General features: G+C 37.6%; 1 protein-coding gene across 1 annotated transcript in view; it reads right to left on the bottom strand.

The window, feature by feature from the left end:
• LOC150104653 (BTB/POZ domain-containing protein 6-like) overlaps positions 1 to 26,491 on the bottom strand; it is a 54,111-nt gene that overhangs the window by 17,740 nt on the left and 9,880 nt on the right. Inside the window, exon 2 of the mRNA XM_090395603.1 lies at positions 6,330 to 6,365. Coding sequence (XP_090251729.1) covers positions 6,330 to 6,365 — 36 coding nt within the window. The remainder of the gene's footprint in view (positions 1 to 6,329; positions 6,366 to 26,491) is intronic.

The following is a 26,491-nucleotide window of genomic DNA, read 5'->3' on the forward strand; positions in this document are numbered from 1 at the left end:
ATTCATCATACATACGAGTATTTCCATACGAGTGTGTATATATATCTACCCTATATATATAAAATGATAAGCCTTTTTATGTCACGGTTTTATGTCACGTTTTTTGAAACGTTTTGAAAATCAGGGGCTACCCTGAGTGTTGAGTCTTCAAAATTCGAGTCATCAGAATTCAAGGAGAACCGGCCTACCAGTCCGGAACTCGGGGGATTGGGCGCAGGTGGGAGGAGGCGGATCCTCCCCCTTTCGAGTCTTCAAAATTCGAGTCATCAGAATGCAAGGAGAACCGGCTTACTAGACAGGAACTGTTGGGATGGGGCGCCGTAGGGGCCAGGGGGGGGCGTATCCCCCATTTTGAAGACTCGAGCCCCTCAGTGTCGAGTCTTCAAAATTCGAGTCATCAGAATTCAACACGGGGGATTGGGCGCCGTAGTCCCCTAGTGTATATATATATATATATATATACGCACATACAGGGTGAGCAAAATAAAAGTATCCCTATTTAAGGCCGCACAGTGGTCCAAATGGTGCGAAACTTGCAGGAATATATTGTGCATCATGGGGAAGCAATACCTGAGAAGAAAAAAAAGTAGTTCCAAAATTCACCACCAGGGCGTTGTAAACACTATTCAACAAATTTGTATATCACGCAACTAGGCAGGTGCCAAGAGGGTGTAAGGGTCAAAAGATGGACACGGGATTTTTTTTTCCCTTCGTTCTGGTTGTTAATGCGGTCCACAGTGATGGCAAAGCATCCCAAAGTGCTTTGCTCACGAAGCTATACTACCTAAACAATCGCATTGCTATTGCTGCACTCCGCGAATATTGCCGCCCGAAAAATGTCGACAAGGTCCACTATCCATGTGCTCCCCAACGAATAATTAGTCGTTTTGAAGAAACGGGATCATTGGGAGTTTGACCTGGCAGAGGTCGTAAAAAACCAATCAGTTCACAACAAGTGAATGAAGTTGCTGCTGCCGTTGTGGGGAAAGTAATCCAACAAATTCCACTGTATTTATTGGTACTATCTAGTGTAGGTTTACAGCTTCGTTTATCATTGGACCATTCTTCTTTGAGGACATTTGCCAGTTGGGTCCTATAACCTGCTCAGTTACTACCGAGAGGTATCGCGATATGATAATCGATTTTGCTGTACCAGCTACAGCAACACTTGTGCATGGATTCAGTCATTTTCATGCAGAATTGGGCCCGTCCACACATCGGTCGATCCGTTCAGGAGGTTCTTCGAAAACATTTTACAGAAGCAAGAGTAATCAGCCGTGCTTTTCCCCCTGCATGACTCACTCATTCACCTAATCTGATTCACTGTAACTTCTAGCTCTGTGGATTTCTCAAAGACAGGGTTTATCGGAATCATCCAGCTAACTTTCCAGCACTGAAAGACATCATATCGCAACATGTGCATAACATCAGTCCTGGCCAGCTGCGTTCTGCCGTTGAACACTGTGTAAAGGATACAGTTTTTGGCATACCATGGAAACAGCACATTGAATAGTACAGCCGGTGAATGCATAACGAAGTGAACAGAAAGGTATTATTTATGCTTGTGTTGCTTTTGTTCATCTTACACACACAGAAAAAAATTACTACATCTACATTCGGTACATCATACAGCGCCCTTGATGGCGAATTTTGGAACTACTTTTTTTCCTCTTAAATATCGCTTCCGCATGACGCACAATGTATTCCTGCAGTTTCGCAGCATTTGGATCTCTGGGTGGAAGAGGTACTTTAATTTTGAACATCCTGTGTGAGTACATGAAATTCTAATATCAACTCCCCCCCCACAAAAAAATTTTTTTTTTTCTACTAGGGTATTGCTTAATTTATGTGGGTGTTATAGTTTACTGGTTTTGTTGCTATTTTAGAAATCTCTCTCTCTCTCTCACACACACACAATGCTACTGCGGCAGGATGGGAAACACTCATACAGACACCTTAGGAATGTGATGATGCATTACTGAACTGGAAAGCCTGAGCTACTATGGTGCAACGCATTAAGTCAATAAGATGTATTGAGTTCGTATTTCTCTTCGTATGCCCTTAAGGCCCTTTTTTAGGACAGTGTAGTTTGCAAGGTTTCTCTTTTCAAATGGTAGTTTATTTAACATATCTGGGAAGTAGAAGCTTGGGGTACTTTTCTAGCGGGTGTTGTTGTATTTATATGATATAGTTGTCACGGATCTTTTTATGCAATATATAATAATGACTATTCTGCATTTAGCTTCACAGTAATAGTTTAGCATAATGTGTATAACATAGGTATCTGGCTTTAAATATATTATGATCTGTCATTGTAGTGCGGATAAAACTGATAGCATTTGTTCCCAAAAGTTTCGTTTTATTTTTAAATAAAAGTTTCGTTTTATATAATCTATTTTGTTTATGGTCAGCACAAAACACATAAGTTAATGCTTTCACATAGTGCCTTGTATACTAGTGATTTTATGTAAGTAAGAACTAAGTCCGTTAGTCTGTAGAGCTTTCCTGCTTGCTGCTGTTGTCCGGAGTTTACTTTATAGTTGATTTATGTGGCTCAATCCATATCTGCATCAAAGTACATTTCAAGGCTATGTTTCAACCTGACTTAAGTCGTTTTACTGTTGTATGGTTCTGTATGATGGAGGGTAAAATGCTGGATTATTTATACTTATTATCAAGTGGTTGACTCAGTGGATTTCTGGTTATCTTTAATTTTGTCCTCAGAGTTTATTGTGAGTCAATTAGTTACCAGATTTATGTCATGCTGCGTGTTTGCTTCATCAATGCTTACATTATTATGGATGAATACGCAATTATGGTATCCATAACGTGATCAGCGTATTAGATCTTGCCTCTGAAAGATAGCCAGTTAATATCCATGATATTAACTGGCTAGTTATATTATATAGTATATAATATAAGAAAAAAAAAGAAAAGAATGAGAACCATCTCTGTAGGAATCCGATCACTGGTAATAACGCTATTGAGTGGGTTGATCATATACATGTGGTTTGTTTTTCGCTTTGAAGTTAATTTCTAAACCAAATATGCAGAGGCCCATCTTTTATAAATGAATAATAATAATAATAATTATTATTATTATTATTATTCATTTCTCCATAATAGATGCATATTGCTGATAATGTACGTATGATATATGAGTGTATAATTAAAATATAAATATTGCACATGCTATACGTATTTGAACTGAATAGAGTACACCTATATAAAGATACAACTAAAGTAGCAGATTTCGATGATTTTAAAAACTCGATCTGAATGAAGAAAGACAAGCTGAACGCCCTGTTAGCCATAGCTGTAAGATACTCCATGAATCAGGCAGCCTTTCTGCAGGCATTGATAACAATCCAAAGTCAATTTGAACATATTTGACTACATTGGACGGCTGAGAAAAATTATCAAAGGAAAATAACAAAGGAAGAATTTGAGACAGGTTTCATACTTTTATCAGGACTTTTCAACTGAGAGTGAGTTAGCAGGTGTCATACAGAGGTGGCAGGGATTTTACTCCAGGAAAGTCAGGTTTTCTATCCTGCAATACAGACGAACAGGTCAGAAGAACATACGCAATTTACAGCCATTATATAAAGCCAAGTTAATTGGCTTTATATAACTTCTTTATATAATGGCTTATGGCAGTATCTTTTCCATTGGATGATATAGCAGTAAAGCGATTTCCGCAGGCCGGCCACTAGACAGCACATGGTATCGAATTAGATAGTAAAGCATTTGGAGGCTTTCTGATCAGCTTAGCCAATAATCCTTCTACTACTGCTTGCTCTGCTGGATCGTTCCTAGAGAGAGAGAGAGAGAGGCCGGGATGTATAGCAACGTGCGTTGTCGAACTCTCACTTAAATTAGAGTCTGCACATAACTTCCTGTGTGAGAGTATGTACAAATCCCTCACCTCTCTTACACACCCCTGATCTATAAGTTTCCTGTACAAACTCAGCATTGAATGATAGGCAAACAAACACTAGTCACTGAGGATATCTAAAAAGATCTCTCTCACACAAAATCAACAAAAATAGCAAAAATACAACGAAAAATTACAAAAATAATAAATATGCGTAGGAAAAAAAAAACTAGAATTTCATCCAATTAAAACACCCATTTTTCCAGTATATACGGGACATTTAGTACAAATATTGTCGATACACACCACGACTTAGAAGCATCGAAACCCGATTCCTAATCGAACCACAATTGGGATAGCTGAGACGACTACAGTCCGCCTCAGCTATTCCCAAATACTTCTACATCTTTCATGATGACCTCTGTAAAAGGAAGAAACGCAATCTTTGTCAAATCAGACATTCTTTGTCAAAGGTTATAAGATGCCCAATTTTAAATCTATCCTGGCTGAAGTTTTTCTTATCTCACTTTAGAGCTTTCATGTGCTACCTTTGCCACCCTCCTACAGACAGCCATAGTACCCTCTTGGACTAATTATCTCGAAAATTTGATTTAATACAGTTTAATTATTAAGAATGTGAGAATATCTTTCTGGGAGACTTTCATATGCTCTCACCGTTCATAAAACAAACGGGATCCTCTTCTCTAACTTCACAGATCAAAGGGCTGCCGAATTATTTTCTACCAGTCATGATCTAACCTAAATTATTAAGCACTCAACCAGAATACTATATAATTCTTGTCATTCTTCCAACATTCTGGACCTGTTCATAACCAGCTCTCCTTTCGAATACACTGCAGTTTTTGCTATCCTCTTGGCATCTTTGACCATAATCCTATTCACATTTGCTTTTCTACAGATCGAATTCCTCTGAAAAATCTGAGCCGCGTACTCTGATACTCCAACGTTTCCATTTGGGATTTCGACGCTTCTTTTCCATGGTCAGATTATTGCTTTCTCTCCTGATCCAAACACTAGATCTGAACTAATAGTCAAACTAATCCTTACCGGAAACAGGACCTTCATTTTTCACTCCACTGCAAACCCCAGGCTCTATCCAAGTCTTGGTTCATAATAAATTTAGTTTAATCCTTTATCCAAGTGTCAGCAAACAAAGTTTGTGCCTGAAAATCTCTCCCATAATGCACAGCACATCTCCTTGCGGACATGTACACTGCTATGCATTAAGGGGGGGGGCACTACCTCAGTAGGTAGTCAGTAGGGTCAGTAGGGTCCTTACCTCAGTCCTGAAGATATTTTCAGGCAAACTTTGTTTGCTCACACTTGGATAAAGGATTAAACTAAATTTATTATAGTCTAACCAAGTGAAAAATAAACTTTCAAAATATAGCATATGTTCTGTGGTTTCAACCAAAAACTCTAACTTCCAATTCAGTCTGCCCTACAGCTCTAAATAAGTCTAAGAAAGTCATGAACAAATCTAAATTGAATTAGTAAGTGCTAAATGCAATAAGCTTCCCTCCCTCTCATTTGCAGTCGAGCCTTCTGATCAATCGAATTGGCTGTTGGGTGTAACTTATGCCCTTCCTTGTTTAGCACATTCTGATAATAAAGTGGCCATAGTAACATCACCCAGTGATAAGATAGATCTCTTGCGTCAGTCTTTCTCTTTCAACCCTTGTATATAGATGACCAAGGTGAATCATGCCTTACAACACTACGAACTGCTTTCTCTAATATTTTGTCAGAAGTATGTCAGAAAAATACTCAACAGCCTTGATACTAATTAATATATCCGGCCCAGATGATACCCATTTGTACTAAGACCTTGAGTATTTTCAGTATTTGTGTAAAATTAATGCTTATCCGCTATCACCTTTATGAGCTGTCCCACTTATTTGTCATGTACCCAAGAGTAACATGGAATCAAACTTTATCCAGCCTGTTCCTAACAAGAGAAATAAAAAGTTAGCCAGCAAACTATCGTCCAATTTCCCTAACCTCAATGCTCTCAAAAGTGATAGTGAAAATCATCAGAAAGCAACCAACTTCACTACCTCGTGACCTATCGGTTAATTAGTGAACACCAATATGGATTCCGCCGTAGTTCTACAGCAGATTTCCTTACTAACCCTACCCGCCACTCGACACGAGCCATGGAAAGATTTGGAGAAACTTATGCGGTCGCTCTTAATATTTCCAAAGCATTTGATTGGTCTAACATTAAGATCTTTTTATCTAGCTGAATGAGAGAAATTTGCACACATATGAATTCAGAACGTTTAAAACCTTACAGAGATAGAAGTGTCTTCCCCCCCCCCCTTTGTTAAGACCTTTTCGATCTCTGTAGGATAATATTAAGAGATTGAAATTTAAAATGACTAGAAGAAATTGTACTCGCTATTAACTGTACTAAAATTAGAGAACTTACAAGATAATGAGAAAGTTCACGGACTGGCTGTATCCTCTATGGATAGTAGCTATTTCCTCAATCTACTCGCTATACACTTTTTCTTGTAGAGCACTCATTCGAAAATTTTGGATTTGAGTATTTTCTGCAAGTCTATACGAGTACTTTCATTACAGACTTTCCTAGCTCAGTGTGGTAATACTAAGATGTTGAACTATCTGTAAGGAGAAACTACACTGACTGACATATATTAGTTATAATAGTTAAGCAATTATAGACATCTCTTTTAAGTGACAAGAGTAGAAAGACCTTCTTATCGAGTATGTCCTTTCTGATGGAATCTTTGTCACTGAAGACTAGCAAATGTAAACAGTAAACACTGTTTTCATTTGCTGACGTTGAAAAAATTTTCTCTTCATTGCAGATTTCCAGTAGTGCTCGCCTAACTCTTTCTCTGAACTCTTGAATTCTACGGACTCTTGAAAAGAGTTCGTCTTTATGAAAAGACGAACTTTTTTCATAATTGCAGAATGGAATAATCTGAAGATTTTAAATCATTGGAAGATGTGTATAATGCATATTACATGGATATAACGTATAACTAATTTCTTATCATATTTCTAACTCTTCAGTTGAATAACTATAATGGTTCCTCTCGACCTAGATGTGATACGTAATCTTTCAAACTAAAACGCACACAGACACACAAAACTTCTTTTTTTTTTATCGATCCTGTCTACAAACTTCTACATATAACATGTAAATTATTCTCATTTACTGACATTTCTGAAAATTTAATATTTGGGATAAAAGTTGAGGTGTGTCAACTTAAAATACGTAGCATGTTAGTTTGGGGATAAAGAAATTTATCCAGCTTTTTTTTGTCGAATATATTGAACGTGTGTAATGTAAACTTCGTTGAATTGGACGATAGAAGGAGAACCTTCACAAGGAGAACATTTTTAAAATACTGCTTTGAAATGGAAAATAAAATCACTAATTATACTGAAGATAGCAACCATTTTAATTATAAAATTTATAACCGTGAAAAAATAAGAAGAAACTAGAGAAAAAAAGGAGAGAAAAAAAAAGAGAATTATTGGGACTTACCAAAGAGATAACTGATATAAATTTTCTTATAGGCAGTGCTTAAGAACTTTGGTGAACTACACTGCATTGCTAATTCTTTTACATGAACTAAGAAAGTTTATTTCTTAAAAAAACTAGAACGAAACTGAAGCATATGATTGAACAAGCACCATTAGCTGCAGTTCTGCTATGATAGCTACATTCGGGAACCTTTTAACCACATGAACTGAGCTTTAGTTCTTCGAATAAAAAAAAAAAAATGGATTCTGAATCTGAGCAGTCCTCAAATGGTCTTCTCTTATGATAATGAATAATTCTGTATATATCAGAGTGCACCTATGAAAGAAAAGGAATTTTCCCCATTGTCAGCGTACGAGAGTCTACGTCATTTGTCATACCTCTAGGGTGAAGAGCTATCCACTAAAATTCCATGTCTGTAAGTTCGCGTTCATCTATCCCTAACACACCCTCGTCTGAGAAGCAGTGATTAATGTTCTACTGTATTTGTAGTTTATATAAAACGATCTAACATGCTTTCAAGTTAGTCTCAAATGATGAGTTTTGAACACAGCTATCATTAAAGTAGTCTGCCTGCATTTTCCGTGTAGGTAATGCGGGGAAACCATCTTTATGGGGTTACCGTTTGTCATATGATGGCTGTGTAACTTGTTTACTTTTGTTCCAATGAAGCTTTTATTTCTCCCCCTCGCATCTCCAGTTTATTGTTCTATGCCCGTAGTGTCTAATAGTGCATATATTCAGGTAGTTGGTGAGTTCACTAATTAGTCAGCATATCGCCAGTAATTACTGACTGACGCCGTTAGCTTATATTACTTGCTAGCACCGTTACTTCAAAACGGAGTTCCATAAAGATACCTCGAGTAGTTTCAGTTCTTCTTGTAATTTTTTTTCATGTGGAACCTTATAGCCGTAACAGGATAATGGAAATCAACTTAATATGAAACTACCGCAAGTTGTTTTTATGATAATACTTTCACCAAAAAAAAAGTGTCTCCAAAATGCGTGTTATCATGACGATGTCAGCAAAAAAAAGTTAACTGCGTACGGCACTGAAAATTCTTACCTGTTCGCTCATTGAGGTCACGATATTCCAATGTGTTTAATACAACCAGCACAAAGAGAAAATTGAATTCATACGTCAAGTTATCTTAAACTGAATCCATTGCTGATGACTTGCATAGCTTTATAGCGATGCGAGCGCCCTCACTACTGAGAATGCTTGTAATCCTCGCGTCTCCAACTAAGCGTATCGTCTCCGTAGGGAGCAGTGGGGAAGCAGCCAGCTCGGACATGTAATTAGACGTTTTGATGGAGAGAGAGAGAAATTCTACTGTCTACTATTGTGTTGTTGATGCACTAGCACCATGGTAACGCATTTCAAAGTGATTTAACAGAACATTCTGTATACGTAATCGCCAGTGGAAATATAGTTGTTGTAACCGTTTCTAAGAGGCAAATTGGTCAACACTACCCACAGCTTGATTTCTCTCTAGTGTGGTGTGTAATAATTAATTCTTTGGAAACAGTTTTCAAAAATTTTAATGTCTATTGATGGTATTTCACTTCATAGTCTTTATACTCGTAAAGTAAGTGTATTTCAGCTAGTTCATCTATCGCAATATACAGAAAGATGGAATCATCGAAACTAAAACTATCCGCACATACAGATTTTGAAGGAACTTACAGAAGGATGTTGAACTTGAACTGAAAGATCATTCAACAGTCTTGGCCCATTTCACGATAAAAGTAGATATTATACACTATACTTCAAAAGTATAAGAACATACCCCTTTGAAAAAGAAAAAAAGTATAATGTCAGTTTGTCGTATCCGAAGAAGGAATAGATGTAGAAATTTTCATTAGAAATAATGGCAGCCGGTATCGACAGTGTTACGAAAGGACAGCTATTGTTGTTGCTGCTAATGATGAGGTTTTCTAGAATGAGCCAAAGCAACTAAGGTTATGAGACGAGGATATTATATCTGTTAACAGCGTGTATTCTTGTGGCTAATTTATCCGTTATGGCATCACATGACTAAAATACTTTAGTTATGCGATGCCATATTTCTTAACACTTTCTCTGTGCATGTAGTGAATAGGTGGAAGAAACTATAAGTTAAGCCAATAATCAGTAATCAAAAAAGCACAAACAGAACGATTACATCTACGAACATATTTGGTTCTTCCTCTCTTCACAAAAAAAAAAAAAAAAAAAAAAAATTAAGATTATAAATATTCACTTTCTTCTATTAAAAAAAAAACATCTACTCCCTGCCAATTTTAAAAACATTTACTACTTTTTATTGCAAAATATCAGAATATAAACCTTAGAACCTCCTCATAGTATCACTCAGTAATACTAAGTAATGTTAAATAATATCAATACAAGTAAATAAATAAAATTAAGTTAGTTCAAAAGCCAGCTGACGTAAAAAAAAAAAAAATCGGCGGGATTCTTAAGTTGATGTTTATTGGAAAATTTTTCAGGTAAATGAGAATCTTTATCTTTTTAAATATTCAGTTTTTGTTTGTTTGTAGATAATCGAACTGAAACTTGAATTAGGCTAGGCAAGGCGTTGGGAATAATGATAAGATTATTACGTTTTGGTCTACACGATATTAGACATCCAGTGTGAATTTACTTTTGTGTCAAAGAAGAATATATCTACCTCTGATGAATGTATATTTATGAAATCTTCCTTGCGCTGGTTAAGAAATTGCTCTAGAATGTCGAGTTAATGGACGAGTTAATATATTCACCCAGAGGCAATTGTCAAATTGCTTAATTCAGGATGACAATAGTTTTGGGATGTGTTCAAGCGTTAGATTTCAGAGTAACTTTATCAGATTAATTTAAAAAAAAAAAGAAGAAACAAAATAAAGGCATTTATGTTGTTAAATAGGATAATCAAAGAGTGCAGGCCTTCCTAAAGATGAAACTAAAATAATATCTTAAATTTATAATTGATATGGAGAAAGTAAATGAGAATGTCCTTGTGCAACGCTATTGCAACCCTCTAGAGGGAGCTTTTTCACTACTTAACAAGCCATACGAAACAAATGACATTTTATGCAAGGATATAACACTTTCACTCATAATTGCGTCTCTTTTTAAAGCGGGTTGAAATTCAGCGACCTTCTCCTGTCTACCAATTTAAAAGTATACCTTCAGCTCCACCTGTATATGTATTTGATATGCTAGATTTCCCATAAAAACTACCATTGCCTTGTCCGAAGGCAATCCATTATCCAACATTAAGGCTCTTCTCTCCCACACACACACATATGGAAAAATACACGTGAGTCTAGCACGTGAGACATTATCTGTTATTACGTCTCGAGTGAATAATGACATTCGAAGGGGTTACCTACTGTGTTCCACGCCCTACCTCGACTGCTTCTCTTCTGATGAATCACAGTTTGTAGAAAAGTGCTCTGTGATTATAAGAAACCACGGTAGTGAACGATTTAAATGTAAGGCTTGTCGTCAGTTGTACTCGTACTAAAGTCATTTGATAAATGTGCATAGAACAAGTGGAGATGCCAGAAAACAGTTGGTTGTTATAGCAAGTAGCTGAATGCCGTTTAAAGTGGAGACAGCATAAGCTTTGAAAGACTTCAAAATACGAAGAGCTGAACCAGAATAGTTCTTCAGTTCTGAGTAAATTAATTAATTCACTTGGTTGAAAGTTTCTACAAAATACTTACTGAACTTTGTGTATTTAATGTTACTGAATGTTAATAGTTAATAACTGACGACCTCGATTTAATTAATTATCTTTATCATTTTTAAAAGGGGTCGGATTTAAGCAGTTTTAACGAAAACCAATTATTCATAATTTTGTATTTTTTTATATATATATATATATATATATATATATATATATATATATTTTTTTTTTTTTTTTTTTTTTTTTTTTTTTGTCTGTAACGCTGACGTTATGACTCTCAAATATCAGTGTTTGTTGACTGATATGTCACCACAGCTTAAAGACACGCGGAGAATAAAAGCTGAGAATGAAAACAATTAACATATTCATAATTTCAGTGTGTTTCTCTGCTATCGTAGATAAGCAATAAAAATTACCAGGATTTTCGTGTTGATAAGCTTTTGGAAAACAATATAAATAAAAATTCAATCTTCCAAAACTGTTTGGATAAAATATGCAAGCCTGCTTATATGAGTGACCACTTATTTATTTTTTTATTTCGTATGGTGATTTAACGCCGTGAGTCCCTTTTACAGGGAGGTACGGCACCACCTCAATCCCCCTCCCCCTATTTTTATCCGAGCTCGGGACCGGCATAGCTGACAGTTAGATCTATGGCTGGAGGGATCGTCTTAGGTATTCCTGGGTGTAACCGTGTGTGTTCACGGGGCCGGTTAGCTTTGCGGGATGAAAAACCCCAGCTAAACTGGGGGGTTTCATCCCGCAAATGGGAGAAAAACCCTGCTGTCCACGCCCAAGACCGGCTAACTTGGCTATAGCTGAGGAAAATTCTTAAGCTCCTCTCGTCGCCGATGAGAATCGAATCTAGGATGCTCCTTCCCCAGGCATATGGTTGCTAAGCTCACAGCCACTAGGATAACTGCGCAGACAGTAACCACTAACTCTACTGTTTGATTTAAAAGATATATCTTTTGTGGACAGTTGAGACCATTAATTAGCTTCTTCTTCTTCATTGTATGCTTAAGAGAGAAGACAGAATGAATCATAGAAGATTCATGATTTACTTGTTTAGCTTTGAGCAATATTTTTAAAAGAAGAATTGATTTGAAGATTGTTTATACTTAAGTGGTTCCGCATGCTAAAATTTAAATATCATTACCACTAGACTACGAATACCTATAAGCAGTACAGATAAAATTCCTGTATAACGAATGAAAAACCAAAACTATTCTGGCTATAGTCGATGATAGCTATAACATATGCAATAATTAAAAAATATTTGGTATAACATTAATTTCTTTGAACTATATCAGTATGATTTAAACTTCCTTGTGAATAACAGAAACCATTTACAAATATTTAAATGGTGTTGGTGAAGGTTTGTACAAAACACTTACTGAACTTTACATATTAGTGTTACTGAATGTTCATAAATGACACCCCTTGTTATTTCGTGAGTGTGCTGATTTGGCCTTGAAGTGCCTTTAAATTTATTGGACATTATAGATTGTGACGCTTTTGCCGCCAAGTCAAGATTCTATCTCTCTCAGTCCAATTTCTCAATAGTTTTACTTGTTCACTCTATATTTTTACATTAGCCTAACGTATGCTCTTCAAGTTTTGTAGAAATAATTTAAGACAACTTAAGAATATCCCATATATTTGATTGTAGAATTCTCAACGTAGCGAAAATTGCTCTGCAAGGGCATTAATCTCTCCTGAATAAGCCAGTCATTTGTTTTGAGGGGATGGTTGTAACTTCTTTCATTTTATTAAAATTTCGAATATCTTCTAAATAAAACTGAATGTCAATCTTCTAAATATCTTTGTAAACTGGTATGCTTTGCATGTTTGAGCTAATAGTTGATCATGACAATAATCAGCATACGAGAGAACTGGAAATGGAGGCCAGATGACCAAAGAACGCTTCATCAATGCTATGAAAACGGTGGCGTGCATATTGCACTCGTATTAGAAGCTCTTTGTGTAATATTATTCTTGTTCAGTATATTAATAAAATAATAGACTAGAATGATAATAATGCACTTGTTGTTTCCATATATATATATATATATGTGTGTGTGTGTGTGTGTGTGTGAACCTGTGAAAACAGTTGCGAATGCACCAAGCTACGAGGAAATTCAGTCTACTATGATAGTCTGTGAGTGGATTCCTTTTCAGTTACGCTTCTCTTGAAGCGTTACTTGGCTGGGCAGACCAATGGAACTCTGATTTTGGTAAATATCAGAATTTTATTAATTTATAACATGGAAGTTATTCCTCAGCTTCTCGCTGAGGAATAACTCCCATGTTATAAATTAATAATGAGGAATAGCTTAAGTATTTATTTGAATTTAATTGTGATTCATCAGTAACGTCATATTCCAACAAAATTCAATTTCTGGGGCATAAATCAGTATCTGAGTACTATATATTGATCGTGACAGTGCAGGATGGGAGAAGATTGATTGCGTTCAAGTGCTCAGTGACTAAATTTCAGCCTTATAGAAAACCATTTAATATTTATCCGTTGTGCTTAAGCGACGAAACATACCTTAGATGTCAAAATAAGTTAATTATCTCAATGAAGAAGTGGATATCTAAATCTTTTTTGAAAGGGGGGGGGGGGAGAAATCCTTACAATAAATTCTCGCCAATGAGGAAATTCTCCAAATGTTGTCTATCTTGGTGGATGTTGAGTTCATAGATTAGTAACTTTTTATCTTAATACAGAAGGAATTGTGATAGGAATTTATGTTGAGTGAAAAGAAGGAAATTAAAATATTGGCGATGGAAAATAAAATAAATGTGCGAGTTTCTCGTAATAGATTTGGTGTCAGTAAAACATAAAACGTAAATAACTGACACGTTCATAAAAAGACTTGTAACGTTAACGATTTTCTCATTCCTAGTTGACATTTCATGACTAATGTTCTCATTTTAAAGAATAAAGCTGCGATATGTTGGGAATTTTAAGAAAGCTGGTTTTAGAATAGTTTAGGATCCTAGAATATCCCTATCTTAGAATATCCTTTTCAAATTTGGATGATGTACTAAACAAACTCTAAAAATGTTTGATTCTATTCAGCATAGTGTAATCCAAACTAACTGATAACTCTCCTTCCCATTTCATTTTCGTTCCAATCACTTTTTCATAGGCGTCCTGTTTCTGCCTTATGCGTCTTTTCAATTTATTCTCATCGGGGGTGTTCTGCTGCCCTGACCTCCATCATTCCTTAATTTTTTCTCTAAGCGTGTACGAGCATTTGCAATTGCTCAACACGCTTACAGAGTTTAGTTTCAAATTTAATGACCTCCCCCCAACCTAATTTTTCAATTTATCTATTTCTATTCTTTGGAATAGGGTTCTTCTTATTGCTTTCTCCAAGGACGACATTTAGCTGTGCAAGAAAACGCATCAACAAAAAGGTTCTTTCTTTCTCGAAACGAGAGCGCGCGCGCGCGCACACACACACACACACACGTAGATCTATTATGTTGAAGTTAAAAAAAATATATATATATATTTATTTATTTATTTATTTCCGAATTAATAAAATGAAGAATAATTTGCGAGACAGAATGTTTTATAGAGAAACTACTAACGATTGTTGGATATTTAAAATCGTTTAAAGCCTCGTCCTCCTCCTACTAGAAAAGAAATGTAGATTAAATCAGCAATGAGTGAAATGATACAAACGCAAACATTTTTTTTCCCTTTTGTCGCATTGTAAAATGGACGTGGGGGGAGGTGTCTTGTTGTTGTTGTTGCTCATTTTAAAATATGTCCGAACAGATAACTAAAGCTAGGAGTCCAGCGCATTATATCTGTAAACGGCGTGTACTCTTCTAGTCGGTCAGTTTTGAAGAAGGAAAAAAGAAAAACTCGAGTTTCCCAGAGGATAACCCTTTCATCTGTGTATGACACCACCTAACTTCTTTCTCTGTGGTCTAGGTGGTATTTGAACCCAGATCCTCTCTCTCTTTCTCTCTCTCTCTTCAGTGTGTGTGTGTGTGCGTGCGCGCGCGAGCGCCTTTATTTGTGATAACTTCGAACGAATCTAACATAATTCAGTCCTAAATGCAACGCTGATTGGTTTCTACTGTGATAGTGTTCCATATCACAGGTACCTGAAGAATTCTTAGGTAAGTGCCCTCGTTGTTACTAAATCCACCTAATAGATTTAGATATCTGTGCCTTCTCAGGCTGAAAAGCGCGTGATAGAAAATTTAGGCATAAGAAATACGCCATACGCAATTCTTATCACGGATGCATGTGCGCATGAGAAACTCGCTATAATGGCTGCAGCAGGGGCGAATTCTCCATGCTTGCTGCGCAAGCTCATTAATTGAGAAAGAAGTAATATTTATTTGTTAATAAATGCAAGCATTTATAAGCATTCCATTTAAGCTTTTATTTTTGTAGACAGAAGACATCTACAAAAGCTTGTAGACGTCTTCTGTCTACAAGCTTGCGCGGCAATAATTGAGCTTTGCGTCGTGTATCGAAGGCGATGCTTGTTCGTCTAATCAAAGCTACCTTGGCTTGCTCGGTTGTAGGAGTTTCCAGGTCCTCGCATCAGCACTGTGATTTCATGAGCGCGCATAGCCATTTCCGCTCCCTTCACGTCGTCTTAAACACAGGCCATACGCAGTCAAAGTAGCTCTAGCCAGTGAGTTTAGCAACCCTTACAAGTGTGCGTGTTGCTTGGGAAATTTAAGTTGCTTACTTTTTATGACGCTGTTATTGACCAGTTCTTAAAGAAGACCCGAAGGGTAGAATTTGTATTCAAGTAGCTAAATTGAAAAAGATAGAATATCATTTGTAAAATAAATGTTGTATTTGTATGATTAAATGTACATAAATTTCTAACTATATAGTTTTAAATGGTCAGTAATTCATTATTCCGCTAATCAGACTTCAATCACACCTCTCACTCCCTGAATAACAAGAGCAAGCGTGCATGTCATGACCAGCATTCGGTGGTCATGAAATGCACGTGGTTTATCAAAAGGTTTAATCAGTGGAAAAATAACCCACTTTGATTGCCTAACTGTGGTCCTAAGACAGTCTTCAAGAGCGAGATCGCCGGCTTCCGAGTACTCTTGTACGGACAAACAGAATTTTCTGCGTGCAGCAGTTGACCGAAGTATTTAAAGAAGGCTGTTCCCGACCCATATCTCACCAAACTATGCCCAGGGAATGGAAGAGGATTAGTATTGAAGGTCCAACAAAATAGATTTCCCTTACTTAAATTTAGCATACTCATTCAGGCGCTGAACTAATCAATTTAACCACTAAAAATATAAATTTGCACTGAGTTGGGTTTAAAAAAAGAATTAAAATGAATTTGTTTCTGAAACACGCACGTTATTTTTATGAACGTATCTTGAACTTCGTTAAGGTGAAGTTTAACCCTGAAACGGCGGTGTTTTATGAGATGAAAGGTGAAGTCAGATAAAAAAAAAAAAAAACTGACCCTACCTTTCAACCGATTATTCTCGTCTAGGAAGCGATCAACTTTTATCCGGGCTCTTCATTTGAAAGCGAGCATCATGAGAAGTGGAAGGGTTTTTCATCATGCAAATAGACAAACCAGCCTCGTGAACACACAACATATATCTACAGACATAATTGTTTACTATGTTGCAAGAAAGACCTGGAAAACATCTCGTTCCATAATTATTATTCGTATTACAGTAATATGTTCGCAATACCTCTTAGAGTAATAGGTATTGGAGAACAGTTAATAGGTGACGAAAACTTTCGGTGTTATGAAAACTGCACTGTTTAAAACATTATTATAATATATTATAATATATTAGTGTGACGCGTTCCGTGCAATGGAATAATGCATAATTATTATCCTCTCCCACCACCAATGGTGGTGGGAGAGGATAATAATTATGCATTATTTGTTTACTGCAAGCTCACCAGAAATATTAATTAACTTGCACAGAAAATTTAAAAGGGGTTAAAATGAAACGATGAAATAGCAAAGATTTTTTATTGTCAACTGAACACGAGCTTTTATTTGCAAAAACTGATTTTAAACTATGTACAATGCACAAGTTTTTACTTCATTTTCTCTGCATGCTCTTCTTTGTAATGCTTGCCATACTTTAACGCTTCGTGTAATATTTGAATCGACGTTCATAAGGAAATCAGGAGTATTTAGAAAAAGTCAAAAAGCTCATTTAATGAGAATTCTTTTGTGGGCGCTTCAGCGAAAGCTTCGTCTAATTTATCTTCACCTACTTCATATTTAGTTCTAGTGTCAGCCATTTACGTTTGTTAGTTCCACAAGGTTTGTTGCAATTCCTCTTCCCTCATAAGTGCGTCCACAAGGTTGCTCGTATGGAATAAAAAATAAATATTTCGTCGAGCGACCGCCATTTTGCTGCACCAAAGTTGAAATAATGTTAAGGGCGTTACTGCGATATGTTAAATCACTACAGTGTTGTGTTCGTGGAGTCAGAATGTTAATTCAGTACAGTACCGAACGACTCTCCAAATTTTTTAATTATATAAAAAAAATAATAAATTTTCAAATTGTTAAAAGTTATAAACCGTGATATAGCGAAACCTGCGTTGTTCAAAACCACGATGCAAGGTATTGCTGTTTTCCCTACAGAGTAGAAGCACGCAGCTCAAAGTAGATTCCTGCACATAGACACACGCACGAACGGCCTTCTGATGTGAAAATTAAGGAAACACTTTGGTAGGATATCACCCAACTTGAATGGCAGGTGAATTCAGCGGATATCAACAAATTCGCTGCCGTGGGATGTTCTGCAATGTGCGGTGAGATGCTGAGACACACACACACACACACACACAACGATGAACAATGGATACAAGCCAAACGGAAATAGGATTTATCCCCCCCCCCCCCACCCCCCCCCCCCCCCACCCCCCCCCCCCCCCACCCCCCCCCCCCCCCACCCCCCCCCCCCCCCACCCCCCCCCCCCCCCACCCCCCCCCCCCCCCACCCCCCCCCCCCCCCACCCCCCCCCCCCCCCACCCCCCCCCCCCCCCACCCCCCCCCCCCCCCACCCCCCCCCCCCCCCACCCCCCCCCCCCCCCACCCCCCCCCCCCCCCACCCCCCCCCCCCCCCACCCCCCCCCCCCCCCACCCCCCCCCCCCCCCACCCCCCCCCCCCCCCACCCCCCCCCCCCCCCACCCCCCCCCCCCCCCACCCCCCCCCCCCCCCACCCCCCCCCCCCCCCACCCCCCCCCCCCCCCACCCCCCCCCCCCCCCACCCCCCCCCCCCCCCACCCCCCCCCCCCCCCACCCCCCCCCCCCCCCACCCCCCCCCCCCCCCACCCCCCCCCCCCCCCACCCCCCCCCCCCCCCACCCCCCCCCCCCCCCACCCCCAAACCTCTTGTATTTATTGTTCTGAATGCCACGTTCGATAAGATGAGTAGTTTTATGATGTTGTTAGATACGACACAGAATGTGGCTGAGCTAAATTAACTCGCGAAGTATAAACAGTGCTTAGGAATCATTCTTTCAGTTAATTATATGAAATACGGAAAACAGTACACGAAACTTTCACCTCTGTCTATTAACAATACCCAGTGTGAGAATTTCATGCACACGATTATTTTCCGATTACAATAAGAATAAATGCATTTAATGATATTAGTTTTTCATAATAGAATTTAAAATATCGTGGGAAGATCTTAGGTAGATTCTTTTTCATTTAAAATTTCTTTAATTCTCATTCTATTTCTGTCTAGGGTGAAATCGGTAAGAATTATCATCTCTTTGTAGTCATTTGTAGCCTTCGTCTATCGACTAACCTTCTGCCTTGTTAAAAAGAAAATAAATAGTATTAATCCATGAGCTTTTGGATTTCTCTCGTGAATTCAAGGTAAACTACTCGCTAATTTCCTTTCAAAACAATGGGTAGAATAACGCAGAATCCAATTATCAGTAACTATTTTCTATTATTTTCATCTTTCTTATCCGTGCACGTTCTGCATGAACGAATTCAGTAAAATGACCGATGTAATAAATAATAACGGATCATTTTTTTCTGTTGAACGGAATACTACAATTAACATATCATTACGATATGTTAATCCCTTTAACATACCATAATGTTAAAGTTTCTCTTTATGTAGTCAAATAATCGACGTGAGCGAATACGATTTGTGTAATTTAATACTTATAATAGTTTAGAGATGTTTAAAATCACAAATCAGTAAACTAAAGACGAGTTATTTCATTTAGACTGAAGTAACCATGGTAACTACGCTTAATCAATAAAGTGGAAAATGTATACTATAAAAGTAAATAGTATACGGATCTGTTTTGTGGAACATACGAATTTGATAGATATAACAAGGCTATATGATAACTACCATACATCCAAAATTATGTTTGAAAGATAAATATTTGCAAATAAACAAGTAAATTAGCTCATATGACAGATAGGTAATTCATCCCATGGCCTGTAACACAATCGCGGTTTTGGAAAAAAATGAACGATGTGTTTAATGGCATTTCTTTTCTAAAATAATCTAATAAAGATTTTATTTCTGAAATCTTCATTTTTAATGCCTGTTCACATTTCTACAGAAATGTGCAGCCAAAATTTTAACTACGTTTTGCATGTTAAATTTAAAAAAAAAGAAAGAAAGAAAGAAAGAAAGAAAAATATAAACAAAAGGTCATTAGCCTCCAAACGTAATAATTTTATTCTTTTTTCCTTTTTACAAATAAATAAATAAAAATAAAATAAAAAGGCCTGGTTGGCCGAGTGGTTAACCTCTCCAGCCAAAAGGCTGCGGGCTCGAATCCCGCTGTGGGCATGTATGTTTTTGTGATTGTCTGTGAAAATCTAGTGGTGGTGGTGGTGGTCAGTAGATGGCGTTGGTGTAGAATCTGTAGATGATGATGGTAGCTGCCATTCGATGGAGTTCGTGGATTGTGAATGGTAGAGGTGTGAGGTGCCCTCCCTCGATGAGTCTTTAGCCTCCTTGGAGATGTCACATAATAATAATAATCGTCTTCTTCTTACTTTACATATTAGGCCTAGTGGCCTGTTACGATTCGAAACCAGAAATCCTACGGAATAGGTCGGTCAATCCTTATTCCGGGAGTATCCTATGTCCTATGTAGATGCGTGTGTTCACAGGGCCGGTTTGCCTGTTGTGGGGGACGAAAAACCCGATTTTTCGGGTGAAAAAATAACCCTATATCCATATGAGACCGGCTAACTCATCTTTAGTCAAAAGAGACCAGATAAGAGTTCCCCACGTCATAAACGGGAATCGAACCCAGGTCTTTCCTACCAAAAGATTTCATCTATACCAACTGAGCTACGGAACTCCTATTAATAATAATGATAATTAGTTATAATTAATAATAATAATAATAATTAATGGTTATTCAAAAATGGTTATACCATGGAATATTTTAAAGGCAACAGAATGGAAATAATAGAAAATACAAAATTCAGATCAAGTAGAATAATGAAAGTAACGCAAAAAGTAATTAAAACGAAATAACACAAATGAAATACAAAACAGGCTAAACAAAATTACAAAAAAGAAAAAAATAATCGAATTTTGTTTCCCAAAATTCGATTATTTTTTCGGTTAAAAAAAAATCAGCTAACGCCTTTTTATTCCCGTATACTGGGAGTAGGCGAGGCCGTTTAGCCCTATCTAACTTTTGGAGACTGAATGAGCAGTTCAATCTCCACTGATACCCAGTCAGAGATAGCTGACCCTAGGCTATCACTGATTAAGCGGCATGCAGTGAAGAGAAACGGCTCAACAAGTGCCGCCATCTCGTGGTCCCTAACCCACTATATTTAATGTCGGAAATAATGTGGATTCTACGGTCGATTTTCTGGAGTTTGCGGGACGAAAAACTCGAGTTTCCGGGTGAAAAAATCCGCTTGCCGTGCCAGAGATCGACTAACTCGGGAACCAGTCGAAAAAAGGCTTAGAAAAATGTCTTCTATTCGCCGACTAGATTCGAAACCAAGAAGTCTTTCTTCATGCGGCCAAGCGCCGTGGTGTGCAAACGCCACATCCACTGAGCTACATCGGCTATCAGGCTTTTTTCGGTTATTCGACACAAATTCCGAATTCTCTGCTTATTTTCCAATCGAATTTAATCTCTCTTTTTCGTTTGATCTAAGTCCCATTACATTTGAACATCTTCAGAAGGTAACGATTCGGCTATAAAACTTCCAGTAGATCCATCGGCACAAACATGTTTTCTGTTCCTGGAATCAATTTTCCATCGATGATGCTAAGAGATGGAGCCAAATTTGAAGTAAGTTTAGAATCATTTCACTAATTAAGAGTTACAAAAATGAATTAATTAAAAGCGCCTCTAATAGATGGCGCCACATGTACCTGCTCACAGTTGAATTCCGCTAACGGTGATAACTAAACAAATTGAAATAAATATAAATAAACAAATAAATAAAAGCCTTCAAGTTTATAATTCAACCTCTAGCTATTTTGTGAGCACATGAAGACGTGCCTATAAACAACTCTCAGAGTGGTTACCACATATCGAAACCTACTATATAGCATTTGTTACTTTGATAATAAAATAATAATAATAATAATAATAATAATAATAATAATAATAATAATAAAGCAGCGAAAACACTACAGCGCGGGGGAAATACGATATTTAGATAAAAAACTGGAAAAGAGATACTACTGGAAACTGGGTGACAAAATTCGTAGTTATGCCACTGGAAGCAAAAGAAACTGTCTTTTTTTCATTCTGAGAACGAGTTGGCTCTAGACATCAATAAATTTTATTTATGGCCGATGTCTAGTCTGAAAATCAAAGTACTATGTGCTCTATAGAGCACGTGGTACTTTGATTTTCATGAGATTGGCTAACTCACCTTCAACTGAAGCTGAGTTGGCCAGTCTCATGCGGTGGGAGGGTAGAAGTTTCCTTCCTGAAACTCAGGTTTTCATCTCGCAAAATAGACAAACCGATCAGAATAACACACGCAGTTAGAAGACATGATACAACTGGCTTCATAACCTTAGTTACTTCTATAACTCCCACGATGAGTCTTTGGACTCCAATAATAAAACTCTATATAGCCCATCTCTGTTTTCTGTGACATCCATCCTTTCTTTCACTAAGGCCAGTATTATGTTTCATTAGTTTTTTTATGTTTGTGGCATGACAATATTACGGGTCATTTAATATATTCATTCTTATAATGGAATAATAACACATCGAAAACATTTGAGCCTGGAATTTATTGTTGAGCAAGATTATATACGCGACACGTAGAAACAAGCACGAGATATCATTGTTTACATCACTTTGCTAAATTGGCCTGTGAAAACGACTTTTAAACAATAGAATGGTGTTTATAATTACATAAAGATGATATCAGGTTAGAATTAGGGTAGGTAGAGGGGGGGGGTTGGGTTGGAAAAGCTGAAAAGGAGCCAGAGATGTCTCTTTACAAAGAGACAGCTCATGAAAAGAGAAAGGGACAGCAAAAAGGCTTACTTTTTCTTATCCTGTTTCCATCGCTGACCTGTCCAAGATGATGGAATCGGAATGACGCCGTGTGCTAATCTTCACTACTGGAGTACTGGCCCACGTGACAGCACATTTGTCTGACCACGTGCATTCCTGACCAGTCTAGCGGAATGACATTCTCAGAAAGAACAGGGGAAGGAGGGGGAAAAGAACAATGGAATCGTCAGAGCGCGCTAACAATAGCTGATATCGACCCGCTTCTCTCTATAAGCACGGAGGTCGAGAGAAACTTGTTCGTTCTCAATGAATATCGGTATTTATTAGAAATCGATCAGAATTTTTTTAAATAAAAAAAGTTTCGGTTAAATCTTGAAAACCACAGGAAAAGAAAACGATTCATTCAGGAACGAGGGATTAAAACTTTAAAGTCCAATGTTTTTTTTTTTTTTTTTTTTTTTTTTACTTCGGGTTACTAGGTCACACTGGATGAACAGTTCCAAGAAATCCCTGGGAATTGGTCCCTGTCTTAGCAAGAAATCTGCATTGTCAGCACACAATTTTAACATTTTACTATTTAATAAAGTATTAAAATAGATGAGTAGATATGCCACTCATTGTTGCAATGCAGTGACCTCTGGTGATTGATGCCAGAACTTAACAATGAGTTTTCGTGTGTAGAATTTATACTGAAGCAGAGGAACGTGACTTCATCAAGGGTTACTAGGATAATAAACGAACCACATAGGAAAGATACATGCACTTAGAATGACTGTTTCTACCATCAATATTTGCCTAAAATCTTAAGATATCTTAAGTTTTCAAGTTTGCTATATAACTGCTTTTACACGTTCGAATATTCTAGGTCACGATAGTGTTAGCTCCTCATTCATTTTCTTCTGAAATACAACATTGATACTAATTCAGTTTTCATGAGTCACAAACCATGATCCTAACAGGAAAATCGCGTGCTTTTATTTTATTTACTTATTTATTTTGAATTACCAATAAACAGCATGATCTGTCATATGCTTACTTTTTCCTTATTGCTTTGTCCTTACCGGAGACACGGCATTTGGGATTTTTCTGAATGTAAAGCATTGAATTTCTCCAAGTTACCGTTCCATTGTAAAATGATTAGATCAGTAAGAATCATTTGCGGAGCATCCTGAAGGTGAGAATGGCTATGCACTACAAGATTTGTGAACCGAAGTAGAAGAGTGCAAAACTATGGATAGGATATGTCATTTATGTGCAGGAGGAAGAAGAGCATGGAAGAAAGTGCAGAGCTTAAATATCTATCTCCGGCAATGGCAGGGAAATCTGAAGGGTCATTCACTACATATCATCCATAATGATATGTAATGACCAGGAAGAAAATTGACGATCCAATGTTTGTTTTTTTTTGCTTTTTCTTTTTTTTAAAGCAGGCCATACGATGATCGTTTGGCAATTAAGCCTGTTCAGATATTCTGGAAATATCAAATGGAAACACATGAATTTCTTCAATCCATGGCACGTATCCAAAAGTAAGGTTGGGTTGGCTGTGATCTACTGTAGATTGAAAGTGACGAAATCCTATTGCTGTTACTAATTAGATAGTGAGCCCCAGTTGGTGAAGGAGTTGACTGTTGCTGGTTTTCTTAATGATTTTCGGGAGAACTGGGGTGATAACAACAACAACAACGGACGATAGCTCTTGATGAATATATATTATTATTTTTTTTTAAATTAATTAATTATTAATTAATTTTTTTTTTTTTTTTTTTTTTTTTGCAATGGGCATAGACTTTCATGCAATAGAGAAGATCCCAACTGAGCATGGAAATGAAAGATTGTAAAAACAATATAGTATGGACTGTAATTCTGAAAAAAAAAAAAGAAAATGAAATTTTGGCCACAATTAAGGGGATACTATCAAGAAAATCAGACCCAAATACTTGTTGATATCTATATCTATCTATCTATCTATCTATCTATCTATCTATCTATATCTATCTATCTATATAAAAATAATGAGCACCTCAATAAACCTTCTCTCACTAAACGCTAGAGGATGTGCCACACCACTGCGAAACAGACTGGTCCTGCAGCATATCCTTGCCCACCGGCCAGAAATAGTTATGCTGCAGGAAACAAACTTCCATTGCAATAGCAAAGCTTCATATCAACACTGGAAGACCTGGCCTTATACCATGCACCACTGTCCTGCCATACAACTTCATGGATCGGGAGTCAGCATTGGAATTCACCAAAACAGCGCTCTAAAAGTAGAAATAATCGATACCTTTCCTGGGTGTGCAATATATGCACTCATTACAACTCAGACAGGAAAGAAAATATATATCATTAACATATACATCCCACAAAATGACCAGCTTGCAGTGCAGGTACTGGAGTTTGTGCGAAACCACCTCAGCAAGGTCAATGACCACATCATACTGGCAGGGGATTTCAACTGCACTCTGGATCCTGCAATGGACAGACAGCAATGCCAAGAACATCGACACTCACTAGCTCAGCTTCTCCAGGATGTAATAAATGACTTCGAGCTGACTGACACCTTCAGACACTTGCACCCACATGAGAAAATGTTCTCCTGGAGAGCCAAAGGTGGTCCTACCAGTGTCTTATACCAGGCACGGCTCGACAGATACTACACATCGATGCACACAATACCCTACATCAGGAGAGTCACATACCATCCATCTCATGCATCAGACCATGATTCCATCCTTCTTAACATTTGCTTTCCTGGACACACCAGATACAAAGGAGGAGCATACTGGATATTTAACAACAGCCTACTAAAGGATACAGAATATCTCAGAACCTCTAAAATCTATATCGAAACTCTCATCAGAGATACTGTATACCTACTTCACAATCAATTTCCGAGTGGTAGTCACTTTTTAAATCCAAAGTTAAGGTATTCACCCAAAAATATAGTCACCGAAGAAATTTGAACAAGCATTCAGCCCTTAAAAATTTGCAACAACAACAGCAATTGCATCATCCAGAATCTGAGGAATACCAGTCGCTAGAAGCCACCATACGCTCACACCTAGAGCACTCTGCAAGAGGAGCACTAATAAGAGCACGACGCAAACATATTAACTTCGCAGATGCCCCTACAAAGTATTTCTTTTCACTAGAAAAACGCCAACAAGAGTGCACCACTATATCTGCTATTAAAACAGATAATGGAAACATCATAGAAAATCATGACGAAATCCTCTTATATACCTTGCAGTACTACAAAAATTTGTACCAAGCCAACCCAACATCTATGGAGGCCACGAATAAAATTCTCTCCGATGTGAAAAGACTCTCACCAACAACAAGGAGTAACACAGAACTCCCTATCACGTTACACGATCTGAAAACTGCCTGCACCTCCTTACCTAAAGATAAATCTCCTGGCATAGACGGGCTCACCACTGAATTTTATCAGTCCTTCTGGGAACAGCTTGGACCTATCCTCTACAGAGTATTTGTCGAAGCGAATACCAATAGCTTTCCACTCAATATGACAACATCAGTTATCAAACTCATTCCAAAGAAAGGAGACGCGACGAAACTAGGAAACTGGAGACCCATCTCTATCACAAACACCGACTGCAAAATTATATCCAAAGCCATTGCCAACAAACTTAAACCCGCTCTGAGCGAAATAATAAATAGGCATCAGAGCTATTCCATCCCTGGAAGATCTATCCACGAAAACTTACATCTCATAAGGGATCTCATAAGCATAGCGAACAACAACAGTGAAACAATGGGTCTTGTAACACTAGACCAAGAAAAAGCTTTCGACCGCGTTGAACACCTTTACCTCTTCAACTGCTTGAAAGCATTTGGCTTTGGCTCAGGCATCATTCACTCTATTAAAATGTTGTATGCCAAGGCA

Source organism: Typopeltis vanoorti, chromosome 7 (genome assembly GCF_054136105.1).
Source record: "Typopeltis vanoorti isolate ZY-2024b chromosome 7, IOZ_Tvanoo_1.0, whole genome shotgun sequence".
Lineage (NCBI taxonomy): Eukaryota > Metazoa > Arthropoda > Arachnida > Uropygi > Thelyphonidae > Typopeltis > Typopeltis vanoorti.